Source organism: Condylura cristata, unplaced genomic scaffold (assembly GCF_000260355.1).
Source record: "Condylura cristata isolate star-nosed mole 26May11 unplaced genomic scaffold, ConCri1.0 scaffold00001, whole genome shotgun sequence".
In the NCBI taxonomy this organism is placed as follows: domain Eukaryota; kingdom Metazoa; phylum Chordata; class Mammalia; order Eulipotyphla; family Talpidae; genus Condylura; species Condylura cristata.
In genome coordinates this window covers 80,046,533-80,070,109 of record NW_004567102.1, presented here as the reverse complement: position 1 = coordinate 80,070,109, position 23,577 = coordinate 80,046,533, and the positions used below count along the sequence as shown (strand labels likewise).

Sequence of the window (23,577 nt, the reverse complement as noted above, 5' to 3'; positions counted from 1 at the left end):
GGTGGTGAGAGGATTCACCAGAGACAGAGTGGGAAACGGAACAGACAGATTGACCAAAATACACTGCTGAGCAGAGTAGCGAGACAGGAGAGGTTTGCTGTGCCATGAAGATCAGCTCCCTGGCTGCAATGCCTGTGTACAGCTTCATAGTGCTTCGCTTTAACCCCTCAAGCCACCCGGGAGGCCCCTACATTCAATTAATTTAGATAGAGATCCCCAAATATATGTTATTTTTGCTCATCTTGAGACACATCTGTTTGGATGATGGCCCGTTGACTTACAAGGGAGGTAAAAGGTGATGATCCTGTTTTTTATACATATATTTCTTCTCAGCTCTTCTATGAATTTTCATGGTTTCCTCACTGTTTCGTTTCCCAGAAGGAAAGCTTCATTCATTTCAACATCTCAGCAGGTGAATACCTAAATACCCTCATAGTTACTTCACTACCTTGTTTCAAATTTGTTTCTTTTTGTTTCCAAAGCCACAACCCTAATCTAAATTCTGGCCCTGGTCTCTAAAGCAGCTAATCATCCACATTTTAATTTCTCTTTGCTATGTGGTGTTACTAATAGTAATAAGCATTAAAAAGGCTGATATTTCTCGAGTGCCCCTTTCTAATGGTACATATCCATAATCTTAAGTACAGAGACTATGTTGGTTCTCATATGTAGAAAGGCCCAGGGAAGCTGCATTCAGCACTTACAAGAAACCTGCTCTTTGCCAAGTAGGATGCTAGGTTCTTCAAGTCATTTATTCTTAGAGTGCAGCTCTTGACAGTAGTAATTACTGTCCCAATTTTACATATTTAAAAACTGAGGCTCAGAAAAGTTAACTTATGTGAAAAGTTAGAATTTTTTTTTTTATTTTAAGATTATTTATGCATACAGAACAGCGGTACAGGCCAGAGGTGCAGGGGAGCTGAGAGGCTTCACCAGAGACAGAGTGGGGAGCAGAAGCAGAACAGGCAGAGTGACAAAGTACACTGCTGAGGGGAGCAGCGGGCGGACCAAGAGAGGCCTGCCTTGCCATATGGGTCACGTCTGGGGCTGGGGTACTACTCACACTGAAGCAGCTGCAGCTCACTTGCAGAACTGCGCTTTAACCTGTTGCACCACCAGGGAGGGCCAAATTAGAAATTCTAATCAGGATTTTTCCAACTTTAAAATGTGCTTTCTGCTACCTCACATTACCTTCCAAGGTATATATCTAACTTCAACATTTATCATGCAGATAATTAGAGATTTGTGTGTCATGCATGACACACATGTGTACAGTTTCATGCTTTTCAATACTGCTCTCAAAGAACTAAAGTCTTGTAGAGATAAGACATAAACCAGTGAGCGCAATTTAAAATAGACATTTGCCCTGTCATGAAAACCAACAAAGTATTAGGGGACCATAAAAGAGGGACAATTTTTTTTGAATTGGGGAATTGCCATATACTAGGAGAAATGTTGTTAGAACTGGGCATTGACAGGTTATAGGATTTGGATGTGACAGCTGAAAGAAGGGGAGAAGCTCTAGAACTGTACAGGGATGGAAAGTACAGTGTGTGTGAACTTCTGATCTTGAGAGGGCCTAGGAAAGATTACTTTTTTTTTTTTATTAAAAAGTTTATTTTTACATCATTTTTCACATTTTTTTTTTCATCTCAATTGTAATCCCCACGGGTTTCCCATCACCAAATCACACCTGTGCCACCACCATAGTCCCGTGCATTTCCCTCCCTCTCCCCCGCCCCCCCCCTGTTTTTGATCCCATTCCCCACTCCACCCCCACAGAATGTCTGTGGTCTATGGTTGTTCATTATTTTTGTTATTTTCTCGCCTGGTCCATTATACTCCTGCTATGAGTGAAACCATCCGGTATTTTTCTTTCTCTTTCTGGCTTATCTCACTAAGCATGATCTTTTCCAGCTCCATCCAAGTTGCTGCAAAAGACATGTGTTTCTCTTTTTTGGTTGCTGAGTAATATTCCATTGTATATATGTACCACATCTAGGAAAGATTACTTTTTAACAACTGTACTGTAGCACTTATTTTTGAGATTATATAACATGAAAATGTTTTTATTTGTTTTAGCTTGAAAGAGAGCATGAGTCTTCTTATGATCAGTGAGAATGTAAAATTGGCTCGTGAATATGCGTTGCTGGGAAACTATGACTCTGCCATGGTCTATTATCAGGGTGTGCTTGACCAGATGAACAAATATCTATACTCAGTCAAAGACACGTACCTTCAGCAGAAATGGCAACAGGTGAGAATCATGACTGCTGTGTGTTTCAGCGGTGTGAATACTCAGAAGATTTGAATAGATTGTGAGTGCATTTCGCAGTTAAACTGAGTGTTTGGTTACTAAGGATTTGTATGCCTTGTTACATAAAACTTGATTTACTATATTAGTAGTGATCTTTATTTACTATCATTAGTATTATGAGTTGTATTCGGAATTGTTGGAACCTAATACACTAGGAAAAAAATGATTTTGAAAATTTGTGTTTCAATCACATTTTTAGCAGTAAAATTAGAGCTCACTTTACTAAGCTGTTATTGCATATGATGTCTGAATCTCACTGGTATTATAATCCCTATGGGACACTAGAGAGCAGACCATGTTTGACCCCCAGTTTGAGCAACTTTAATCCCTGAAGACCAGTAAGAATTTACAAGTGGAAACTGTAAAAGTTAGTAAATTCCCTTGAAGGTGGCTTTGACTCATCTGTGTCAGAAAGGAAACAAATGTTGCAGGAATTAATAGTCTTTTTGAACTGGTCTTCTGAATAGAATATTATCCCTCCTTACTACTGAACTGCTGAGATTATTGCTTGTTTTTAATGATGTATCATCATTTTATATCCTTGTTTGTGTTTCTAATATTGGATTTCTGCCCTCAGGTTTTCCTACCACCAAACGACCCTTACTCCTGCACCATACTCCATTTGAACTGTTCTTTGATAGTATTTTACATTTGTCCTTAAAAGAAAAAATGATCTTACCTCTTTGAAGTTCTTTCTCTAAAACTGTGTTGTTTATCTTTTAGATTACCAGAGGGGAAAATATTTCATATTTTAAAGAATCTTAAATTTACCACTAAAAAACTTTTAAGACAGTCTGTTCTTGGCCAGATCCTTTTTTAAAAAAGTCCAATAAGCTTTTTTTTTTTGCAAAATAGTTAAAGCAAAACATTACCAACTTCATTTCACTATTTCTCTCTCTCTCTCTCACACACACACACACACACATTTTTTAAAAATTCAGTGAATACCACTTTTTAAAAAGGTACCTTGGCAACATGTAAATTGAGTCATGTATCCTCAGAAGCCACATTTTTCAAACTGGGCTGTTGTCCACTAGTGAGTTACAAATTGGATTAGTGGATTCTGGTTAACATTGTAAGTGATTTAAATAGCATGAAAACAATCAAAGCAAAGCTTGCAAAAGGACTATCTTTTCAAACTTTAAAGTTTCAGCCTACTTCACTTATTATGCAGTTTGAATAAGAACCATAGTGAGTTACATGTCTTTTTCTTTTAAAAGATTTATTTATTTATGCATAAAGAACTGGGGTACAGGCCAGAGGTGCAGCAGCAGTGAGAGGATTCACCAGACACAGAGCAGGGAGCAGTGGGCGAGACAGGAGAGGTCTGCTGCGCTATGTGGGTCACCTCCAGGACTGGGGGTCGAACTCACATTGACTTGGCTGTGGCTAGCTTACAATGCTGTGTCCTAACCCGTTGTGCCACTAGAGGGCAGCCAAGTTACATGTCTTAACTAGCCAAAATAGCTCATTTTATAGCATTAATTTTTCCAATTGAAAACAAAGAATTAATGAACCAGTATTAAAATCTTGAATATTTTGGTTTTTTTTTTTACATTAAAATAGAGGCTTCTAGCATCTCTGATAGATGTGAGATCTATAGTTTAATATTGTCAGTGATTTAGTATGGAGAAGTTTAAAGAACTCTGTTCTCCTTTGAAACCAGGTTTGGCAGGAAATCAATGTGGAAGCTAAACATGTTAAGGATATCATGAAAACACTGGAGAGCTTTAAACTTGACAGCACACCTTTGAAAGCTGCACAGCATGAGCTTCCAGCTTCCGAGGGAGAGGTCTGGTCATTGCCTGTGCCTGTTGAACGAAGGTAAGTGGAGACTTTTGAAGAAACAAATTAACACAAATTACCAATGCATTGGTAATATCTAAGAGAGCTGGGTGACTGAGAGACAGGGCAAGGTTTTTAATTGAATGCCTTTTATAACTTAAATTGTATGTCATGTGATTCTGACTGTTTCAGAAACTTAAATATGTGTGAAAGTGAGCCAGAAACACTCTTTCATGAATGAACTTAAAATAGTGGAGATACTGAGATCTTACCGAGCATGGTGCTGGGATTAAAATAACTAAGTTCTATTTCTGTGTTTGCCACAGTCTGTAGTTTTGGGGCAATTGTGTAATCTAAGTCTCAGCTACTTCATATGTCTGTAGAGAGAGTTAGACTGAAACAATGGTTCCAAAGTGTTAAGCTAAAACTACTGAATTTGAAAAATACTCTTTTAACAGACATAAAGATAAAATGGTCTTACTTTTAGATATTTCCTGTGGCATTTACCTCCAACTCCCTGTTACTGTATAGCAAATGAATAATTAGTGAAAGTTATTGACTGAAATGCTCTAAGGAACCAGTAATACTTAGTTTCAATAAATATTTTCCTACCTTTTAGTATAATCCTATTCACTTTTTCTCTTCTCTTGGAGAATCACCACGTGGTCTTGTATTAGTCTTCTTGTAGAGCTGCCATAACAAAATACTGTAGGCTGGATGTTCAACCAATATAAATCTATTTCTTACAGTTCTGGAGACTAAATAAGGCCTCAAGGTGCTGGCCAGCCTAAAGCCTGGTTAAGACCCTATCTGCCGCCTTCTCTCTGCGTCTCACATGATGGAGACAGCAGCAAGTTTGCTGGTACCTCTTATAAGAGCACTAATCCTGCTGGATTAAGACCCCATTCTTTGGCCTTATTTAACTGTAGTTGTTTTCTTACTCCAGAGTCATATTAGTGGTTAGGGATTTAATCTAAAAAATTTGGGGGTCCACAGACATTCAGTTGATAACAGCCTCTTAATTCCTCTCTCAGTTTTTGGTAAGAACTTCCAGTAAGTAGATGTCCAGTGAAAACTCAATTTTTTTCAAATTCAATGAGTAGCTTGGTTATCTCAGTCTAACAAGCAAGGCCAGGAGAATTCTTTCTTTGGATTGGTGGGAAATGGAATTAGATGAGTCTATTCATCTTGAGAATTCTGTGGTAATGAGCTTCAAATAATCTCTGTCTCTTCTTGCTGCTTCTTGCTTTGCTATCTTTTTCTGTCTCTGATTTTGAATGTCCAGGATTACTATATCTGATAAGTTCTCATTGACTTTATTGCTCCATCTTTCTGTTTCTTTCTGAAGTTTACTTGCTTTCTCATTTGGACATTCCTCCAAACTCATGCCTGAGAGAGCTTATTATTTCTTCCAACTCTGCTGGTGATGTTAATCTAGTAATCACTTAAATTTTACCCCTATTTAAAGAATAGGTCGGGGGCCCTCCCTGGTGGCACAATGGATTAAAGCACAGAACTGCAAAGCTCACCACAGCCACTTCAGCACGAGTTCTACTGCTGGCCAAGGAGCTGACCCACATGGCGAGACAGACCTCTCCTGTCTTGCCTCTTGCTCCCCTCAGCAGTATATTTCAGTAGCTGTGTCTATTCTGCTCCCCACTCTGTCTCTGGTGAATTCTCTCACTGCCCCTGCACTTCTGGCCTGTACCCCAGTTCTGGATGCAAAAATAAATAAATCTTAAAAAAAAAAAAAAATAAGTTTTGACTAATCCATTATTCTCGTATAGTATAGTTTGACAAAAATTTTTTTGATGAGTGAATAACTAGTGTGAAGAAGTGACACAGAATGGTTCATTTTATGTGATCACCAGTCATTAAAAATAATTTATGAAGTGATGATACAAGAAAACATACAGGAAATGCCTTATGATATAGTGTGGAGAAAAATGAGTGTATCTGTATACAATGTCCCCATTTTGGTTAAATGAAAGGCAATTGTAAGAAATTACACTAGTATGTGAAGTAGCTAGCTGGATAGTAGGATTACAGGGGATATTTAAAATTTCTGTATATTTCATGTTTTTTAAAAATTATTTTTCTTGTAATATACATATTACTAGAAAATATTCATATTACTAGTAATATACGTATTACTAGAAAATACATATTTTAAAGGACTATTTCTACTAAGCTAGCTAAGTTTCAAAATCTGACATTGAGCCCCTGTCATCCCTTGCACACTTTACATTGCTTTGATTTCATCAGCCTCCCTTATCCCACATCGGAGTGTCCTTTTTGTAGTGCGTCTCCGGGACTTTCCTGGTTAGTGCTCCATAAGCCAGGCCATCTCATGCCTCGCTGACATTTGTGACCTACATTTTCTTGCTTTTTGTGTTTCCTTTGTCTGTGATCTTATTCAGCGTTAGACTAAACTTTCTACATCCTCTGCAATCGATTCTTACAGGCTTTCTTAGATGAAAGCTAAGTCTCCTGAACTGGGTGTCCAGTGTACTTACTGCCTTATCTGTTTACTGGCATTCTTAGTGCTCATCATGGTTTCTGGAGTTAGTGTCTGTGTAATCCTTACATAGATTAAACTCTCATTGATTTCTTTACGCTACTGATTTTCTTGTTTAGTTCATCTTTTGTGTTTTTAGGTCTGATTTATTTGCCATTCTTATAGGGCTATTTTCATTGGCATCATGAAATAGCAGTAGGTCTGTTTCACATTGTTCAGTGAACTTGCCTAGTTTTACATATCCTACTTGTTTACTGTCCTGGAGAAACTTGAGGGTAAAACTTGACTCAGCTTCTTCTCCCTCATTTTATTTACTGCAGCCAAGTTTAGAAGCATAGTTGGTGCCTTATAAATTATTGAGAGGTCTGATTCCTGGCACAGAAATAAAGATGAAATGAGGTCCTGTCTGCAGTATTCAGTTCTTGTAACTGCTCACAGCTAAGGCTTATAACAGTATTTTTTCTAAAGATTTATTTACTTATGCATACAGAGCTGGGGTACAGGCCAGAGATGCAGGGGCGGTGAGAGGATTCACAGAGACAGAGTGGGGAGCAGAACAGGCAATTGAAGTACACTGCTGAGGGGAACAGGAGAGGTCTGCTGCATGGTATGGATCACCTCTGGGGCTGGGGCTTGAACTTGCACTGAGTGGTTGCGGCTCTTTTGCAGTGCTACGTCCTAACCGGTTGCACCAGGGAGGCCCAGAACTATGATACATTTTAAATGGTTCCAGATTGTTCATATGCCAGTAGGTAAAGGTGAATTCTACATGTGCTGTATTTGGATTCTTTTGATAAAACTCTTTTCTTGCTCTCTCTCCATTTTCTGAGGATCAGTTCTTTTGTTCATCCGTGCTGTCTAAGTTACTTCCTTTCAAAGGGGAGATGATGGCCATTTGACTTCTGTTAGTTCTGTCATTTAATCATGCTGCATTCCACTCCTCTAAGTCACCACAGAAAGCTGTGTCAGACTTAAGTGTTATGTGCTTAATTTCAGTAATTTTAAGTTTATTCTGTCCTACTTGTATGTAATTATTCCTTGGCTTCTGTAGTTCAAAGTGTCTACCTCACATACTCCGTGTGTTCATCTGTATTTGAACTAGCTCCAGGAGCTGATCGTTATTTTAATGCTCTTGTTTTTGGTTAGACCCTCACCAGGACCTAGAAAGCGCCAGTCCTCTCAGTACAGTGACCCTAAACCACATGGTAACCGTCCAGGTACGACTGTCAGGGTTCACCGTCCATCTGCACACAGCCTGCACAATGACAGAGGGAAGGCTGTTCGATGTCGGGAAAAGAAAGAACAGAATAAAGGAAGAGAGGAAAAGGTAAATGCTGCTGATGTTCATACCTGAAGAAATTATTTATTAACCTTAGAAAAAGCATGTACAAATTTTAACATAGTCATTAAAACTGCCAGGCTATATAATAAAGCCCCAGTCATGGGCCACCTAGGATAGCATTTTCCAACAAGTTTTTTTTTTTTTTTTTTTATAACAGTTTATTTTTACATCATTTTGTACTTTTTTTTTTCCATCTCAGTTGTAATCCCCGCGGGTTTCCTCAACAAGTATTTTTGATAGTTTTTTTTTTTTAAAGATTGATTTATTTATGCATACAGAACTGGGGTACAGGCCAGAGGCTGGGGGGTGGTTAGAGGCTTCACCAGAGACAGAGTGGGGAGCAGAACAGGCAGATGGAGGAAGTACACTGCTGAGGGGAGCAGCAGGCGGGTCAGGAGAGGTCTGCCACGCCATGCGGTCACCTCCGGGGCAGGCAGGGATCGAACTCATGCGGAAGCGGCTTAAGCTTCTCAGTGCAGTGCTTTAACCCGCTGCGCCACCAGGGAGGGCCTTGATAGTTTTTTTTTTTTTTAACTTTAAATCTTGATATAATTTCAACAAGCAAATTCCAGAATGATATAAGGAGCCATATATTCTCTATCCAGTTTAGCGATTATTAATATTTTGCCTCTTTTGCTTTATCATTTGCTCCTTATATACCTTTACTTTCCTGTAGCATTGAGAGGAAGTTGTGGCCATCCTGCCCTTTTACCCTTAATTCTTAATATCCTTAAGAGTGTGTTTCCTGTCATTCTTTTTTATAAACAATATAATTTTTAAAACCATGAATTTCACATTGACACAGTGGTATTACTAAATCAATAGACCTTCATAAAATTAAGCTAATTAACCCAGTAAAATAATTTACTTTCCCACCTTGCCAGGATCCAGTATTGAATTCTACTATTGCATTTACTCATGTTTCTTTAGTCTCTTTTAATATGTACATTTCCTCAGCCTTTGTCTTTTTTTGTCTGATATTTTTGAAGAATACAGGCCAGTTATTTTGTAGGATGTCCCTCAATCTCAGTTGTCTGCTGTGCCCTCATGAGTAGAACAAAATTTGCACAGGGGGCAGACATCCCTCTGAAGAAAAGCCTTGTTCTTCCCATTGTAGCATAATAGAGGCAGCAGGTGTTTAGTTCTAGTGGTCTTGAGAAAATAAGTTGTTTAGGTGGTGTCTGCTGAGTGTCTAGTGTAAAGTTACTCTTTTCCCTTGATAATTATTTGTGGGGAGATGCTTGGGATTCTGTAAATATCCTGTTTCTCATCAAAATTTCATGCAGTGACACTTGGCTTGAATCAGTTAATGACAGTTCAGAATTGTGCTTTCAATTTTTTCTTTGTCTTTAAAAAGTTTTCAGAAGTTTATGATACATGTTAGATTGGATCAATTTGTTTCTTCTGTTTCTTCCTGAAGTTTTCTATTTTTTAATTTGTTTAAAGCATGTTCAGAATTTTGAAGATTTACTTGTTTTTACTTATGCATATAAGAACTGGGGTGCAGGTCACAGATGCAGATGGTGAGAGGATTCACCAGAGACAGAGTGGGGAGCAGAACAGGCGGATCTACTGATGACACTGCTGAGGGGTGCAGCGGGCAAGACTGGAAGGTCTGCTGCACCATGTGGGTCAGCCCTCTGGCCAGGGGTCCAGCTCAGGCCATAATGGTTGCCTATAGCTTCATTGTGCTGACTTTAACCCCGGCACCACCAGGGAGGCCCAGCATGTTCAAAAGTTTGCTCATGCATTGTCATGGCACTTGCACAATGTCAGAAAATTTTAATATCTTAATTATCTATTTTCATTGTTTGAGATCTTTGTGGTTCTTATGACAAGTTATTTTGATGAAACTTGGTTCTTTTTATATTATGTTTGGAGCTTCTGGGTCTCATTTAAACCTCTTGTTTTAATTTTATCTGACATATCTTTGGTAGGGAAGGTGAGGGAGAGAAGCACTGTTACCTGGGCAAGTTGAAGGTTAGGTTCCCTCCCCAGTCCTCTGTTGTAGGGAAAAGGGTCTTCTCATCACTGCTGAGCAGTGGTAGAGGTTCTCCCTGCAGACGCCAGTAGACTGTGGTGGGGGTGACCTTGTCTTGGCTCTCTGCTAGTCTTCCTCTGATGCCACCTCAGTGCTTTGTTACTGTCAGGTGGAGAGGGGCGTACAGGTTCCCTCAGTAATCTCTGCTAACAGAGGGTTCTTGTTACTTGTTGGGACTGAAATTCCTAGCTCCCTACTTGGCTTCTGATACTTCCCTGGTGGAGTTTTGGACTGTCTCATTTATAGTTTCCCAAGGGTGGATGTCGAGGCAGCTCACTTGGCCTTTGCTGATCTGGTTAGGGCTGGGACCACAGTTTTTGCTGTGGTACTTGATCTGAGGTGCTGTCAAGAAGTTTTTGTGTTGCTGGAGATAGCATGCCTTACCTGCTCCTTTTGTGTTTCCTGTATTTCTGAATTGTCAGCTTCAGTTTCCCTGTGGATATGTGAAGGAAAAAGAAAGCCTATGGTCATGGCCATCATCCCAAGTTCCTTGGCTGTCTATCTTCTCTGTGCTTTTTAGAGTCTTATCTTTGTTTCATGTATGACACAATCTTTAGTGCTTCTTAGCAGCAAAAATTGTGAAAAGTACATCTTCCATCTTCCTATAATTAAAACATAGCTCTCAGCTCTAATTAACTCTTGTAATTGGTACAGTAGATTTGGATTTTATGCATATAAATTTACCAGCTTTGAAAAGGTCTGACTTTAAACCCAGTTAAAACCCAGTTTAAACTCCTGGTTAAGCGATCCAACTTTTATTTTGTGTATCAAAAAAAAAAAAAAAAAGATCTTTTTTAACCTCTGTATTGCTTTCTTTCACTTCCAACTAGTTGTGTGTATTTTTATTTAGAACAAGTTTTTGAATCAGTATATTACTTAAAAGGAAATTGTGCTACTTCAACTAATAAAATCTTGTTAAAACTGTCAATATTTGAAGTTATGTAGTTTCCTCTGGCTGGCCTATTATGGAACCATTTCTCCTTTATGCCTACCTTAAATTTGTTTTGTTTTGCCTGCAAACATTCCCTGAACACTGTGTTCTGTAGGAGAAAAGAAAATGAGGACTAGAAAGTTCCTTCTGTTAATGTATTCCTGGGTTTACAGCGTAAGTTCCCATTAGTTGTCTGCTGCTTCTATCACACAGCTACTTAGAAGCATAGAATAGATTTTTGGTAAATAACTGCGAATGAATAACAACTTCATAAATCCTTAGAAGAGAAGATAACCTCTTTTAAATTTTACACAGTACCTGTCGTGAGTCTCTTTTTGGTAGTAGATACTGAGATGTAAGTTGAGGCAGATGCTTACTTGGTTACCTAGTTCATGATTTTAAATGTTGTAAGTATTGGTTAAGATGTTAGTTGACATTAGACAGCACCAGGTGGGAAAGCACTTGAAGTACCATGTTATAGACATAAAAAAAGTTATGAAGGTGGGGTAACCATCCTAGTCCAAGAGATAGTAAATGATTATTGCCCTAAGGCAGAGCTTCAGAAATGTTTTTAGCTCATAACATTCATGAATGGCTGAGTAATTTTTCATGGCACCTGTAGGCCTAAGAGAACATATATCCATTTATGAAGACATTAGGTTCAAATTCAGTGTGTGTCCTAACGACAGCTATTGGGCACTGCAGTTTCTCAAACCTGGGGGTCATGGTGGACATCCCACTCTTATCCTTCTGTACTGAGCTTCTCTTTTATCACAGCGACTGCCAAAAAAACAAAAACAAAAAAAAAACTCAGCTTCAGAAAAATTTGGCACTGTTGAAAGGAATACAGCAAATATAGAAACTTAACGCAAGCTGGTCATTCACCAACTGAGCAACAGCTCCTGCTATGTTGTCCTCAAAAAGCAACAGCACACAACACCCTGTGAGCTTGCTGTTGTGCCCTGGAGTGTGTCACTATCCTTAGGTACGGTGGCTTCATGATCATCACCACAGAAGGGCTGTGGAATATTTAGTGGCATTGATTGAGGAAGATTCAGAAGGAGGTTAAAGATGAAGCTATATACTCTTAGTTAAATGAACCATCTATTGTTAATCTTACTTACAAAGCCTTGAAATAAATGTCAGACATAACTTATAGTTACTAGTGACCCCAGTTTGTCTCGGTAATTTTTTTATTCTAGCCGATTCTTGTACTTAATAATTTTTATTTTAAACACTTTTGTCTTGTTTTTACGTAAAAATAAAAATTGAGTATGAAAATGTGATGTTGGCATAGAACTGTCTTTGATTCTGTCCTTTAATTTGTACTTTTATATTAGCTTTTGCAAGCCTATGAGTCCATCTCATAGTTTCCAACTCATAGAAACCAAATACAGTTTTGTCTCAGAGCTCAATCAGAAGCTCTTGTTTTTTTTTTCCTTCCAATATAGAACAAATCACCTGCTGCAGTTACAGAACCAGAGACAAATAAATTTGATAGTACTGGATATGATAAGGATTTAGTTGAAGCTTTGGAAAGAGATATAATTTCTCAGAATCCCAATGTTCGATGGTAAGTTGAATCACAATGAAATACAGTAATTGGGGGCTTTATGGAGTAGGAAATGGAGCAAACACAGGCACACACTGAAGATCTGCCCATAAGGGCCTGCAGTGAGCCTGACACATGATAGCAAAACTTCATTTTTATTCAGGCTGTGCCAAGTTTTATTCTGAACTTATTTTAGCTAATAAAATAAATAATAATAAAATAGTTCATTGAATCAAAAAGAGATTCTGTTTAGTGGGATAAGAGCACAGGAATTTCATCTTGTTTAGGAGACATCCTCTAGTGGTGAAAGGCAATGATTTTTATGTATGATGTTGCTCATCTGTAGGTTTACCCAGTGATGTTGCTTTTATTTCCTGTTATGTAGAGCAGAAGTTCTTAACTTTACTAATATTATCTTTAATATGTTAAAGATACTAACTTTAATAATATTAAAGACCTGTCACATACTACACCAAGTTATAAAAGCTGCCTTTTCCACAAAGTCAGGTAATTATGTTACTGGTTTTGTGAAAACTTTAATTTTTGGGTATGGTTTTGGGCATATTTTAAAATGTTTTCTGGTATGTGTTTTTAGATAGTGAATATGTATTGTCATAAAAATGCCTCCTGACCCTGTTGTGATGAGACTTGGTCACAGTCACTGATACTCTAGCCTTGGGTCTGCCCTTCATAGGCTGTGGGCATGATGCGCAGCAGTGGTGTAGCCATCTGCGCTCAACACCTTTTTCTTTCCTAGTGTTTTTTTTTTTTTTTTTTTTTTTTAAACGGTCTCATTGCTTCTAAATTACGGACTCTGAAATGAACATCATTAGAGCAGGAATTTAAGATGAGAGGAGAGTGGGCCTGTAAAGTGTGTTCTCATTTGCCAAGCTGAAAATCATTAGTGCCAAGAACTGAAGATACAGCTGGTGGTCTGTATTTATAAGTGGCTGGGTGACCTCAGTAGTGTGCTGGTTCTTTAGTGCCATGGGAGAGGCTGAGCAGTGTAAAATCGTGTGCTGCTGCCAGTGGTTCTCAAAGATGACCACAGAGTTGGCTGGTTTCTGTAGTGTGGTGGTTACCACGTTCACCTAACAAAAATGACCACAGAGTTAATTATTTAATGGCCGAGGTTGCTGATGAAATATCTTCTCTTTCAGGGATGATATTGCAGATTTAGTAGAAGCTAAAAAGTTGCTTAAAGAAGCCGTGGTGTTACCAATGTGGATGCCGGAATTCTTTAAGGGCATTCGGAGACCATGGAAAGTAAGTTTATGACTTGTAATATTGTAAAAGGGAATGGCAGGGCGTTGTAGTAGAAAGCCAGTGTTTATCTACATTGGGGAAAGTGAGGGGAGAAAGAAGAGTAAGTAAAGAAAAGAAAATTAAAAAAACAATAGATTTTTAAAAAATTTATGCATACAATATCTGGGGGCTAGGTCAGAGGTGCGGGGGTTAGAAAATTCACCAGAGACAGAGTAGGGAACAGAAGAGGCAGATCTTCTGAAATACACTGCTGAGGGGAGCTGCAGGTGAGACTGGAGAGGCCTGCTGTACCATGTGGGTCACTTCCCTGGCCAGAGGTTAAAGCCGTGTTACAGTGGCTGGTGATAGATTTATAGTGCTGAGACTTAAACCCCTGTGCCACCAGAGGCCAGGTAAAGAAAAGCGTTTGTTATATTGTTTAGAATTTTGTTTTGACCAAAAGCTATTGCAAGGTCCCTAGAATGAGAAATAGGTGCAATGTGGCCCTTAGAAAGATGGATTCACAGCCAATCTGTCATGACCTTGCGTTTACAAGTGTGACCTGGTCACCCAATGCAGAAATACTCCCATTTTATAGGCCATGTTGCAGAACTTGTATCCTGCATTTTTGGAATTTTTCTTTAAAAATTAACAAGTCATAGTTTGTATCTCACTAGATGGTATGGGCTGATCTGAAAAGAGACTTAAAAACTCTTCCTTGGAAAATATGCTAATGAATAACTCTGCACTTAACTATTTTAAAAAATTCTTAATATGTTAAGTGGTAAGCAAGAAATAAAATTATTGAATAAACTATGTAGAAAAAAAAAATAGCTGGCTGTTTGACCAAATTGACGAGTGGGAAATACATCCAGATAGTAATGGTACCTGTGTTAGGGTATGGCTTTATTATTATTATGTTTGCTTTTTTCATCTCTGAGTTCTAAACTTTTAGTAGTTTGATCGTTTTAGTTTTATCATGGAGAAAGTAAATTTGTGATAAAGTATCCTCCTGTTTATATGTCTTTTTTAAATTGCCCTTAAAATTTTATGTTAGTTGAAATTTGTTACATAGGAAAGAAATCCTTGTGAATGAGAACAATGGTGTATCAGTCCTTTGCTCATACTGTTTTTTCCCAACAGGGAGTGTTGATGGTTGGCCCCCCTGGCACGGGTAAGACCCTCCTTGCTAAAGCTGTAGCTACAGAATGCAAGACAACATTCTTCAATGTCTCTTCATCAACACTGACTTCCAAATACAGGGGAGAGTCTGAGAAGCTTGTTCGTCTTCTGTTTGAAATGGTGAATACCTGAGACAGCTGTAATGATTTTTTACCCCTAAAATGGGAGAATGTGAGCTGTGGCTATATCCAGTGTGTCGTGTCACTCAGCGGGAAGACTGTGCCCAGAGTGTGGTTCCTATCCCTTGAAACTAGCGTCTTTACTAACACCAGTCACTTGAGCTGCTCTGTCTCCTTTTCTCTGAAAGAACCATCTCTGGTAGCTTTTGGGTATGTTCACGTTATGGGATCTGCAGCTACTCTGCTGTGAGAATTTGAAATTATGTTTTTTTTTTTTAAATTTATTTATTTAAGCTTATACAACTGGGGTACAGGCCAGAGGTGTGGTGGGTGAGAGGCTTCACCAGAAACAGAGTGGGGAGCAGAACAGGCAGATTGACGAAGTACACTGCTGAGGGGAGCAGTGGGCGGGTCAGGAAAGGTCTGCCACGCCTTGTGGGTCAGCTTCCTGGTGGGGGATTGAAGGTGGGGGATTGAAGTTGTGCGGCAGTGGCTTCGGAGAGCTTCATAATGCAGTGCTTTAACCTGTTGCACCACTGGGGAGGGCCCCTGAAACTATGTTTTTTTGTATCAGTAGACTTAGTCATCATGTGGGAAGTATAATAACATAATGACGATGAAATGGAACTTAGATCCCATCCAGTCTGTTAACTATACCAAATCCCCCACATTAAATGACCCAGACTTTGCCGTCCCTTACTTCTTACTTGGAGTTTCTTTTTCCTTCTTCCAACCTCGCTAATTGAGTATCAATAGGAGAAATGATTCAGAAAATTTTGGTGGAATATCTGCATTGAATTCAGCAGCTTTTTAGACTTCAGACTTTTGACTTCAGACTTTGGACTTCACTGCCCATTTCAGTCTTGCCTCCTGTAAGAAAGGGTGTACTTAATGGATTAGGGCAGAGTTGGTGCTGATTACTTAGATAATGACAAAGACTCATCCTTAATCATAGTGGACAAAGCCTTAGGTGACCATGCTAACATTCTTCCTAGCTTCAGAATAAACCAAAAGAAACAAACAGAATTTGTGATTCAGTTTCAGATTATCCATTTTCTGTAATGGCATTTTCCTCTTTCAAGTCCCATTCTCTTTCTCATTGGACTTTGATAAGTCATAAGACAGGATGCAAATTGTAGCAAGTTCTCAACAGCTTATTAATAGTCCATACCATCACAGAATCTAATGGAGAACCTCTTTGATCATTTTTAAAAAGATTTTATTTATTGATGCATACAGAAATGGGATCCTTAGGCCAGAAGTACAAGGGTGGTGAGAGGATTCACCAGAGACAGAAAGGGAAGCAGAACAGGCAGATCAACAAAGTACATTGCTAAGGGGAGCATCGGTCAGGTCAAGAGAGGTCTGCCATGCCTTGTGGGTCATCTCCGGGGTGGGGATTGAACTCGCACTGAAGTGGCCACCTCTTGGCTTAGCTTTCCCGTGCAGCACTCCAACCCACTGCGCCACCACGGACGACTCCATCTTTGATCATTTTGAAAAACTAGTTTACCCGTTCACCAGGGGAAAAAATTACATTACTGGTACTCCAAAATAACAGTGTTTTCGAATTGTAAGCTATAAGTTGAGTTACGGTGGGGTCTTTATGTTGGAAGGCCTGGGTTCACATCCCACCTCGTCTTACCTGGCTGCTAACAGGGCCAGTACCTCCCTTTCCTGATCCTGTTATTATTTTTTTTTTAAAGATTTATTTATTGCATAGAAGAAAAATTGGGGTATAGGTCAGAGGTGTAGGTGGTGAGATGATTCACCAGAGTCAGAGTGGGGAGCAGAACAGGTGGGTTTACTGAAATACACTGCTGAGGGGAGCAGCAGTCAGACAGGAGAGGTCTGCTGTTCCATAATTGGGTTAATTCCCTAGACAGGGACTGAACTCAGGCCATTGAGGTGATAGTGTTGAAGTGCTGAGATTGAACCCTTAGGCCACCAGGCAGGTCCCTGGTCCTCAGCTGCTTTATAAGAGGACAGTAATAGGGAACTAACCTTTGTAATGTTCAGAGGATGAAACAAGTTTACGTGTACATTGCTTAATACAGAGTCTGACTCCCAAGGGCTCATAGATATTAGGTGTTACTATTTAAGAATTACTTGCTATATTTTCTAGTATATGTAATATTTTATATTCGAGAAAACTGACCATTCTGCGAGTGGAAGCCTCTTAAAAGGTGCTAATTTGCTTTTTTTTTTTAAAGTCAGGTTTATGAAAATGTAAAAATAGTTTATTTTTTACTACTCCCTTACATTGTTGGGAACACTTCCTTGTTGTTCATTTAGCCCCTCCTCACCTGGAGTGGGCTATTCTACCTGCCCCCTGAGCAGTGGCTCCACCCTAAACTAGTACCTACAGTCTGCAACTACTACCTCTGACTTTTGGTTAAGGCTCATATTGAAATCAGTTTGATTTTCTTTTTTTTCCCTGGTCATCATGTGGACTTTCCTCAAGAAGTAAAATTCAGACCCTCGCTGATGGCACAGTGGGTTAAGTACAGCACTTGAAGCTCTCTGAAGCCACCGCAGCACCAGTTAGAGCCTTGGCTAGGAGCTGACCCACAGGGCACAGCAGACCTCTCCTGACCCACCCACTGCTCCCTTCAGCAGTGTATTCAGTCATTCTGCCTATTCTTCCCTCTCTGTCTCTGGTGAATCTTCTCACCCCGTCCTTTGGCCTGTACCCCAGTTCTTGTGTGCATAAATAAATAACTCTTTTTTAAAAAAAAAAGTAAAATCATACTGCCTTTCAGAGCTTTCTTGTGACTCATCCATAGGTTACAGAGGTCACCTCTCTCCTGTGCACACCACTCCCCAGAATCTCTCACAGTGAGCGTACTTCCGGCCTGGATTATAAATAAAGCCACTTATATATGAAGATTCATCTGGGTTGTTTCACATACCATGGTAATATGCACGTATAAAAACTTAAATTGTGTGGCCCTCCCTGATGGCGCAATGGATTAAAGCGCAGCACTGTGAAGCTCTCCATAGCCACTGTAGCATGAGTTTGATCCCCAGCCAGGGAAGTGACCTCCATGGTGCAGCAAACCTTTCCTGACTGCCTGCTGCTCCTCTCAGCATGTATGTATTTCAGTGGATCTACTGTTCTGCTCCCCACTCTGTCTCTGGTGAATCCTCTTGTCCCCTGTACCTCTGGCCTACAACCCAGGTCTTGTACAGATAAATATATCTTAAAAAAAAGAAAAAACTTAATTGTGTGAATGTTGTGGGGTTTTTTTGTTTGTTTGTTTTTAAGATTTATTTTTACTTATTTGTGCATACACGAACTGGGGTATACGCCAGAGATGCAGGGGTGAGGGATTTAAACTAAAAGAGTAGTATACTGGGTCACATACTGGGAATTTTCTGCTACATTTCATTTATTTTTAACTGAGGTAATATTGGGGTACCCCCAACAGGTATTACCACTGGAGTGCATTTATCACCCACTTATCCATATTTCACCCTCCCTCCAGATTTCCCTCTTTGTTCTTATACCCCCTCTGTTCCCTCTCATCCTTGCTGCTTTTCTTCTGTAGTCAGCTGTCAAGCATTAGTTTCTCAGCTTGTCTTTATCTGACTATTAATTTAGTTACTTTATATTCCATACATTAGTGACACTGTATGGTATTTATCTTTCTCCATCTGACTTTCACTTAGCTTTATCCTTTCAAGTTCCATCCATATAGAATACTACTCATACTGCACAAATGGCGTGAGGTTTTATTTTTTTAACTGCTAGTAGTATTCCATTGTGTATGTATACATCTTCTTGATCCACTCGTGTTCTGGGGCAGCTAGCCTGTTTCATAATTAGCAGTAGTTAATAGTGCTTCAGTAAACATGGAAGTACAGGTTAGTGTTTTTCACTTTCAGATTGTGTTTTGAATTTTTTTTGTCAGGTCTCTAGGAGCAGAACTCTGGGTTGAATGCAGGTCCATGTTTGATGTTTGGGACACCTCCATACTGTCCGTCCCATAGGGCTGCCCCAGTTCATATTCCCACAGCAGTGCAGGAGGGTTTCTTCTCTCCGCATCTAACACTTGTTGCTTCTGCTTTTTTCGGTGTGTTGCCGTTCACACAGGTGTGAGGTAGTAGCTCCTTGTGGTCTTGATGATAGATTGCAGGTTGTTAGAACTGGCAGTGATTCTGCAATTCAGATGTTCTCAGGAAAGTTTCTGGCTTTTAGCTCTCCCTACCTCTGAATTGGCTTTGCCTTTAGGCAGGCCCATTTGGTGACTAAGATAACTGTCCCAGATTTCAGCCTTGTTTTATGATTTCCTGATGGTGATGCCAAAGAAATTAACTCAGTTCCAGGAATTAACATCTGATCTCTTTTGAGTTACATGGTGTGTCTGTCTGAAACCATCCTTTTGCTCAGAGATTTGTAGAGTTCTCATTGGCCAGGGATCTCAGTGGTGTTGACTTCTCTTAAAGTAGAGAATTGAGAATATAAAAGGGATGATTTGTGAATGAAAAAGAGGATTTCTCTTCCAGAAGAATGAGGAGATGCTATGCAGACAGGCATATTCTTTTACACTTCTGGGTCGCCCAAAGCCAGTGTGTATGTGCCACATCCCTGTACACACCCTCAGGATTTGGAACAGTCAGTCTTGTAGTGTTTGTTGTGGCAACATACAGATTGAAATTTGTAACTGGAGGTTCTCTGTTGGTAATTGGTTTCTAGCTAGAATTTCATTTGAGAATTTTTCCTGAATGCTTTATTTTTTTAGTCACTGTTTCCATTTTTTTCTTTCCCTCTGTCTATTTCTTGAAACAAAGTGTGAAAATTTTTGTACATAGTACTGAAACCCTAAGTAAGGATGCCATATATAAAATGGAGTTATCTTTTTGAAAGGGAATAGATAATTCGAATTCAAATTTTTAGGCCCTCCCTAGTGGCGCAGCGGGTTAAAGCACAGCACTGAGAAGCTAAAGCCATTTTAGCATGAGTTCGATCCCCGCCCCAGAGGTGATCCACATGGCGCAGCAGACCTCTCCTGATCCGCTCGCTGCTCCCCTCAGCAGTGTACTTTGTCAGTCAGCCTGTTTTGCTCCCCACTTTGTCTGTTCTGGCACTCTGTCTCTAGTGAATCCTCTCACTACCCCTGCATTTCTGGCTTGTATCCCAGTTAGGTACGCACAAGTAAATCTTTAAAAAAAAAAAAAAAAAAAAGGCAAGTTTTCAACTACAGCAAAAAGTGAGATTAAAATGTTAGGATTTTCTGAGCAAACAGACTAAAATTTACTATATACTATAGAGGCCCAGTACCTTCAACACAGTTTATGGCCTCTCAGAGAATGAGGACAACTTCATGGCCCAAAAACATGGTAGGCCCAGTTCAGTTACATAGTGAAATCCAGAAGGCTCACTTGTCCACGCCGTTTGTGGATTTCTTGTTTTAGAAAAAGCTTTTTTTTTTTTAAAAGATTTATTTATGCATACAGAGCTGGGGTATAGGCCAGAGGTGTGGGGGGTGAGAGGATTCACCAATCACAGAGTGGGGCTCAGGCCGACTGACTGAAATACATTGCTGAGTGGAGCAGCGTGGAGACAGAAGTCTGCTGCGCCATGTGGGTCAGCTCCCTGGCCAGGGATCAAATTCATGCTGCGCTGGATACGATAACTTCACAGTGCTGTGCTTTAACCTATTTTGCTACCAGAGAGGACCCTAGAAAAAGCTTTTAGAATGCTGTTTGTACAGCATTCCATTTGAAAAACCATTGTCATCATTTAAGTTCAAACTTTCCTGTTTAGTCATTAGATAATTTTAGATATTTTCTTTATAAATAATTAACAGCAAACTTTGTTAGTTACTATAATAAATGACCACTTCAATCTCCTTAAGAGAATGGTAATACTGTTGAGTTGTACACAACTATTAACTAGAGGGGTTAACACTTGACTGGATGCACTATTTTAATGGATCAGTCTTCCCTGGTCATTGGTTTGTGGAAGAAATGCATTTAATGTACAAAAATAAGCTTTGGTGTATCAATCAGCTATTTATACATGCTACAATGTAGATGGACCTTGGAAACAGTATGGTGGGTGATGGAGGAGGCAGGACATTAAAAAATGACATATTCTACAATTCCATTTAGTTGAAATGTCTTTATTAGGCAAATTCATAAAGAGAGAAAATAGATTAGTGGCTGCAAGGGGCTTAAGGAAAAGAAAAATGAATTATCTTTTGTGGGTTTTGGATTATCTTTTCTCTCAAAAAAGAACTTGGATCATATAAATTGACTCCTAATTAACTACCTAAGAAAGAGAAGAATGGTCTTTTATTAGTCAAAAACAAAAAAGAATGACCATTAGAATTTTTTTTCATAAAGATTTATTTATTCATCAGAACTGGGGTACAGGCCAGAGGCACAGGGGCAGTGAGAGGATTCACCAGAGACAGAGTGGGAGCAGAACAGATCAATGAAGTATACTGCTGAGGGGAGCAGCGGGCGGGTCAGGAGAGGTCTGCCACGCCATGTGGTCTCCTCCGGGGCAGGCGGGGATCGAACTCATGCTGAAGTGGCTTTAGCTTCTTAGTGTTGTGTTTTAGCCTGCTGTGTCACCAGGGAGGGCCTGACAATTAGAATTTCTTACAGGGAATTTTTCATTTTATTTAAGGTAGTGGTTCTCTTAAACCAATTTTTTTTCTGGAACAGTAGTTCACGTACCAATAATTTTCCCACCAGTCATACATATTTACATAGTGTACTAAGTAATTCTGTATCACTCATGAGTGTGTGTGCGTATGTGTGGCATTGAAGGGTACGCTCAGCTGCCATGCACTGTTTAAGTACATAGTAAGTCTAGGTAAGAAGCTATCACTGTTGCTGTTTCAATTCTTTCCTTTTTCCCTAACATGTTAGAGCAAGAAAGAGATACACATTGTGGGATGCTACTCTGATATTTTCTGTAAAATGATAGATTATTTCTAAATGGAGTAAAAACCTGGCGTTGCATGGTTTCTTCCTTTAGGCTCGATTTTATTCTCCGGCAACCATATTTATTGATGAGATAGATTCCATTTGCAGTCGCAGAGGAACTTCTGAAGAGCATGAAGCAAGCAGAAGGGTGAAAGCTGAGCTGCTGGTTCAGATGGATGGTATGTACGTGTGCAGAGCCGACTGAGCTCGTACGTGAGGTAGCCACGCGACGCCGGGTGACTGGGAGCTGGCGAGTAGGTCCTGACGGCCGAAGATGGTGTACACGACCTTGGTGTCTGCTGGAAATGGTGGCTTGCCTACGGCGTGTATTATACATGGAGCTTGTGTTTCATCATGCAGTGAGATGAAATGAGTGCAGATAAATCTCTTAGGGATAGGTATGCTTTTGAAAATGCCTTAAACTTTTAAAAATGATATGTAGTTGAGGTGAGCTGGTCTTTTGATCAACTATATTGAATCATGTTTCTTATATGGTACAAAAATTCACTTTTCATGGACAATAAATTCACCTATGTAGTTGCTAGCTTTTTTTTTTTTAAGATTTGTTTTTATTTATTCATTCAAGAACTGGGGTATACATTTGTAGAAGTGCAGGGGTGAGAGAACTCACCAGAGAGCGTGGGGAGCAGGCAGATCTCCTGAAATACACTAATGGGGGGAGAGTGGGTGAGATAGAAGAGGTCTGCTGCACCCCGTGGATCACCAGGATCCAACTAGTGCCACAGTGGCTGCAATGGCCTGATAGTGCTGAGACTCTGACCCTTGCGCCACTAGGGAGGTCCCCCAGCTAGCTTTTTAAATGATAAGAAGATGTGAGGGCATACTACTTTGTCATATTGTACTAATAAATATTTTATGATCTTTAAGGAGCTGAGGTTTATCTGTTATTTATTACAAGCCAACTTCCTAGCTGTTTACTCTGTGCTTATCCTTCTTTTAGGTGTTGGTGGTGCTTCTGAAAATGATGATCCTTCCAAAATGGTTATGGTTCTGGCAGCTACTAATTTTCCATGGGATATAGATGAGGCTTTAAGACGACGTCTTGAAAAAAGAATCTATATTCCATTACCATCAGGTATCTTCAGTTAACTTTTGTTGAAAAGCTCAGGTTAATTCAGTTTTGCTTAGAGATTTCAACTTTTGGTATTAACTTCCATTTAAGAAACAAATGCAAGTTATCTTTCCTTCTACTAATTGGTCCACTATATCTAGACCTGAAAGCTATGATAGGCGATGTAATATTCTGTGAGATGACTTAACCTTTTTAGACAAATGAGCTCTAAGAATTGGAGAATAATTTCGTATACAAAATAGACTTGAGAAGAAATGGCACACTTTTACACTTTAAAATTTGTTTCTATCATTAGCAAAAGGCAGAGAGGAGCTATTACGGATAAGTCTTCGTGAGCTGGAATTGGCTGATGATGTTGACCTTGCAAGAATAGCAGAAAATATGGAAGGTTACTCAGGTGCAGATATTACCAACGTGTGCAGGTAAGAATCTCTTTGGGAATATTTGAGGGTAAATAGTCTATTAAGTTTTATGTTGAATTTAGATGAATAAAGACCTGTATTATCTATA

At 39.4% G+C, this 23,577-nt stretch overlaps 1 protein-coding gene across 1 annotated transcript in view; it reads left to right on the top strand.

Moving 5' to 3' along the window:
* KATNA1 (katanin p60 (ATPase containing) subunit A 1) overlaps positions 1-23,577 on the top strand; it is a 33,160-nt gene that overhangs the window by 7,715 nt on the left and 1,868 nt on the right. Inside the window, exons 2-10 of the mRNA XM_004673928.2 lie at positions 2,083-2,257; positions 3,984-4,141; positions 7,767-7,947; positions 12,386-12,507; positions 13,647-13,752; positions 14,875-15,033; positions 22,027-22,153; positions 22,936-23,070; positions 23,363-23,489. Of these exons, the coding sequence (XP_004673985.1) occupies positions 2,096-2,257; positions 3,984-4,141; positions 7,767-7,947; positions 12,386-12,507; positions 13,647-13,752; positions 14,875-15,033; positions 22,027-22,153; positions 22,936-23,070; positions 23,363-23,489 (1,277 nt within the window). The 5' untranslated portion in view covers positions 2,083-2,095. The remainder of the gene's footprint in view (positions 1-2,082; positions 2,258-3,983; positions 4,142-7,766; positions 7,948-12,385; positions 12,508-13,646; positions 13,753-14,874; positions 15,034-22,026; positions 22,154-22,935; positions 23,071-23,362; positions 23,490-23,577) is intronic.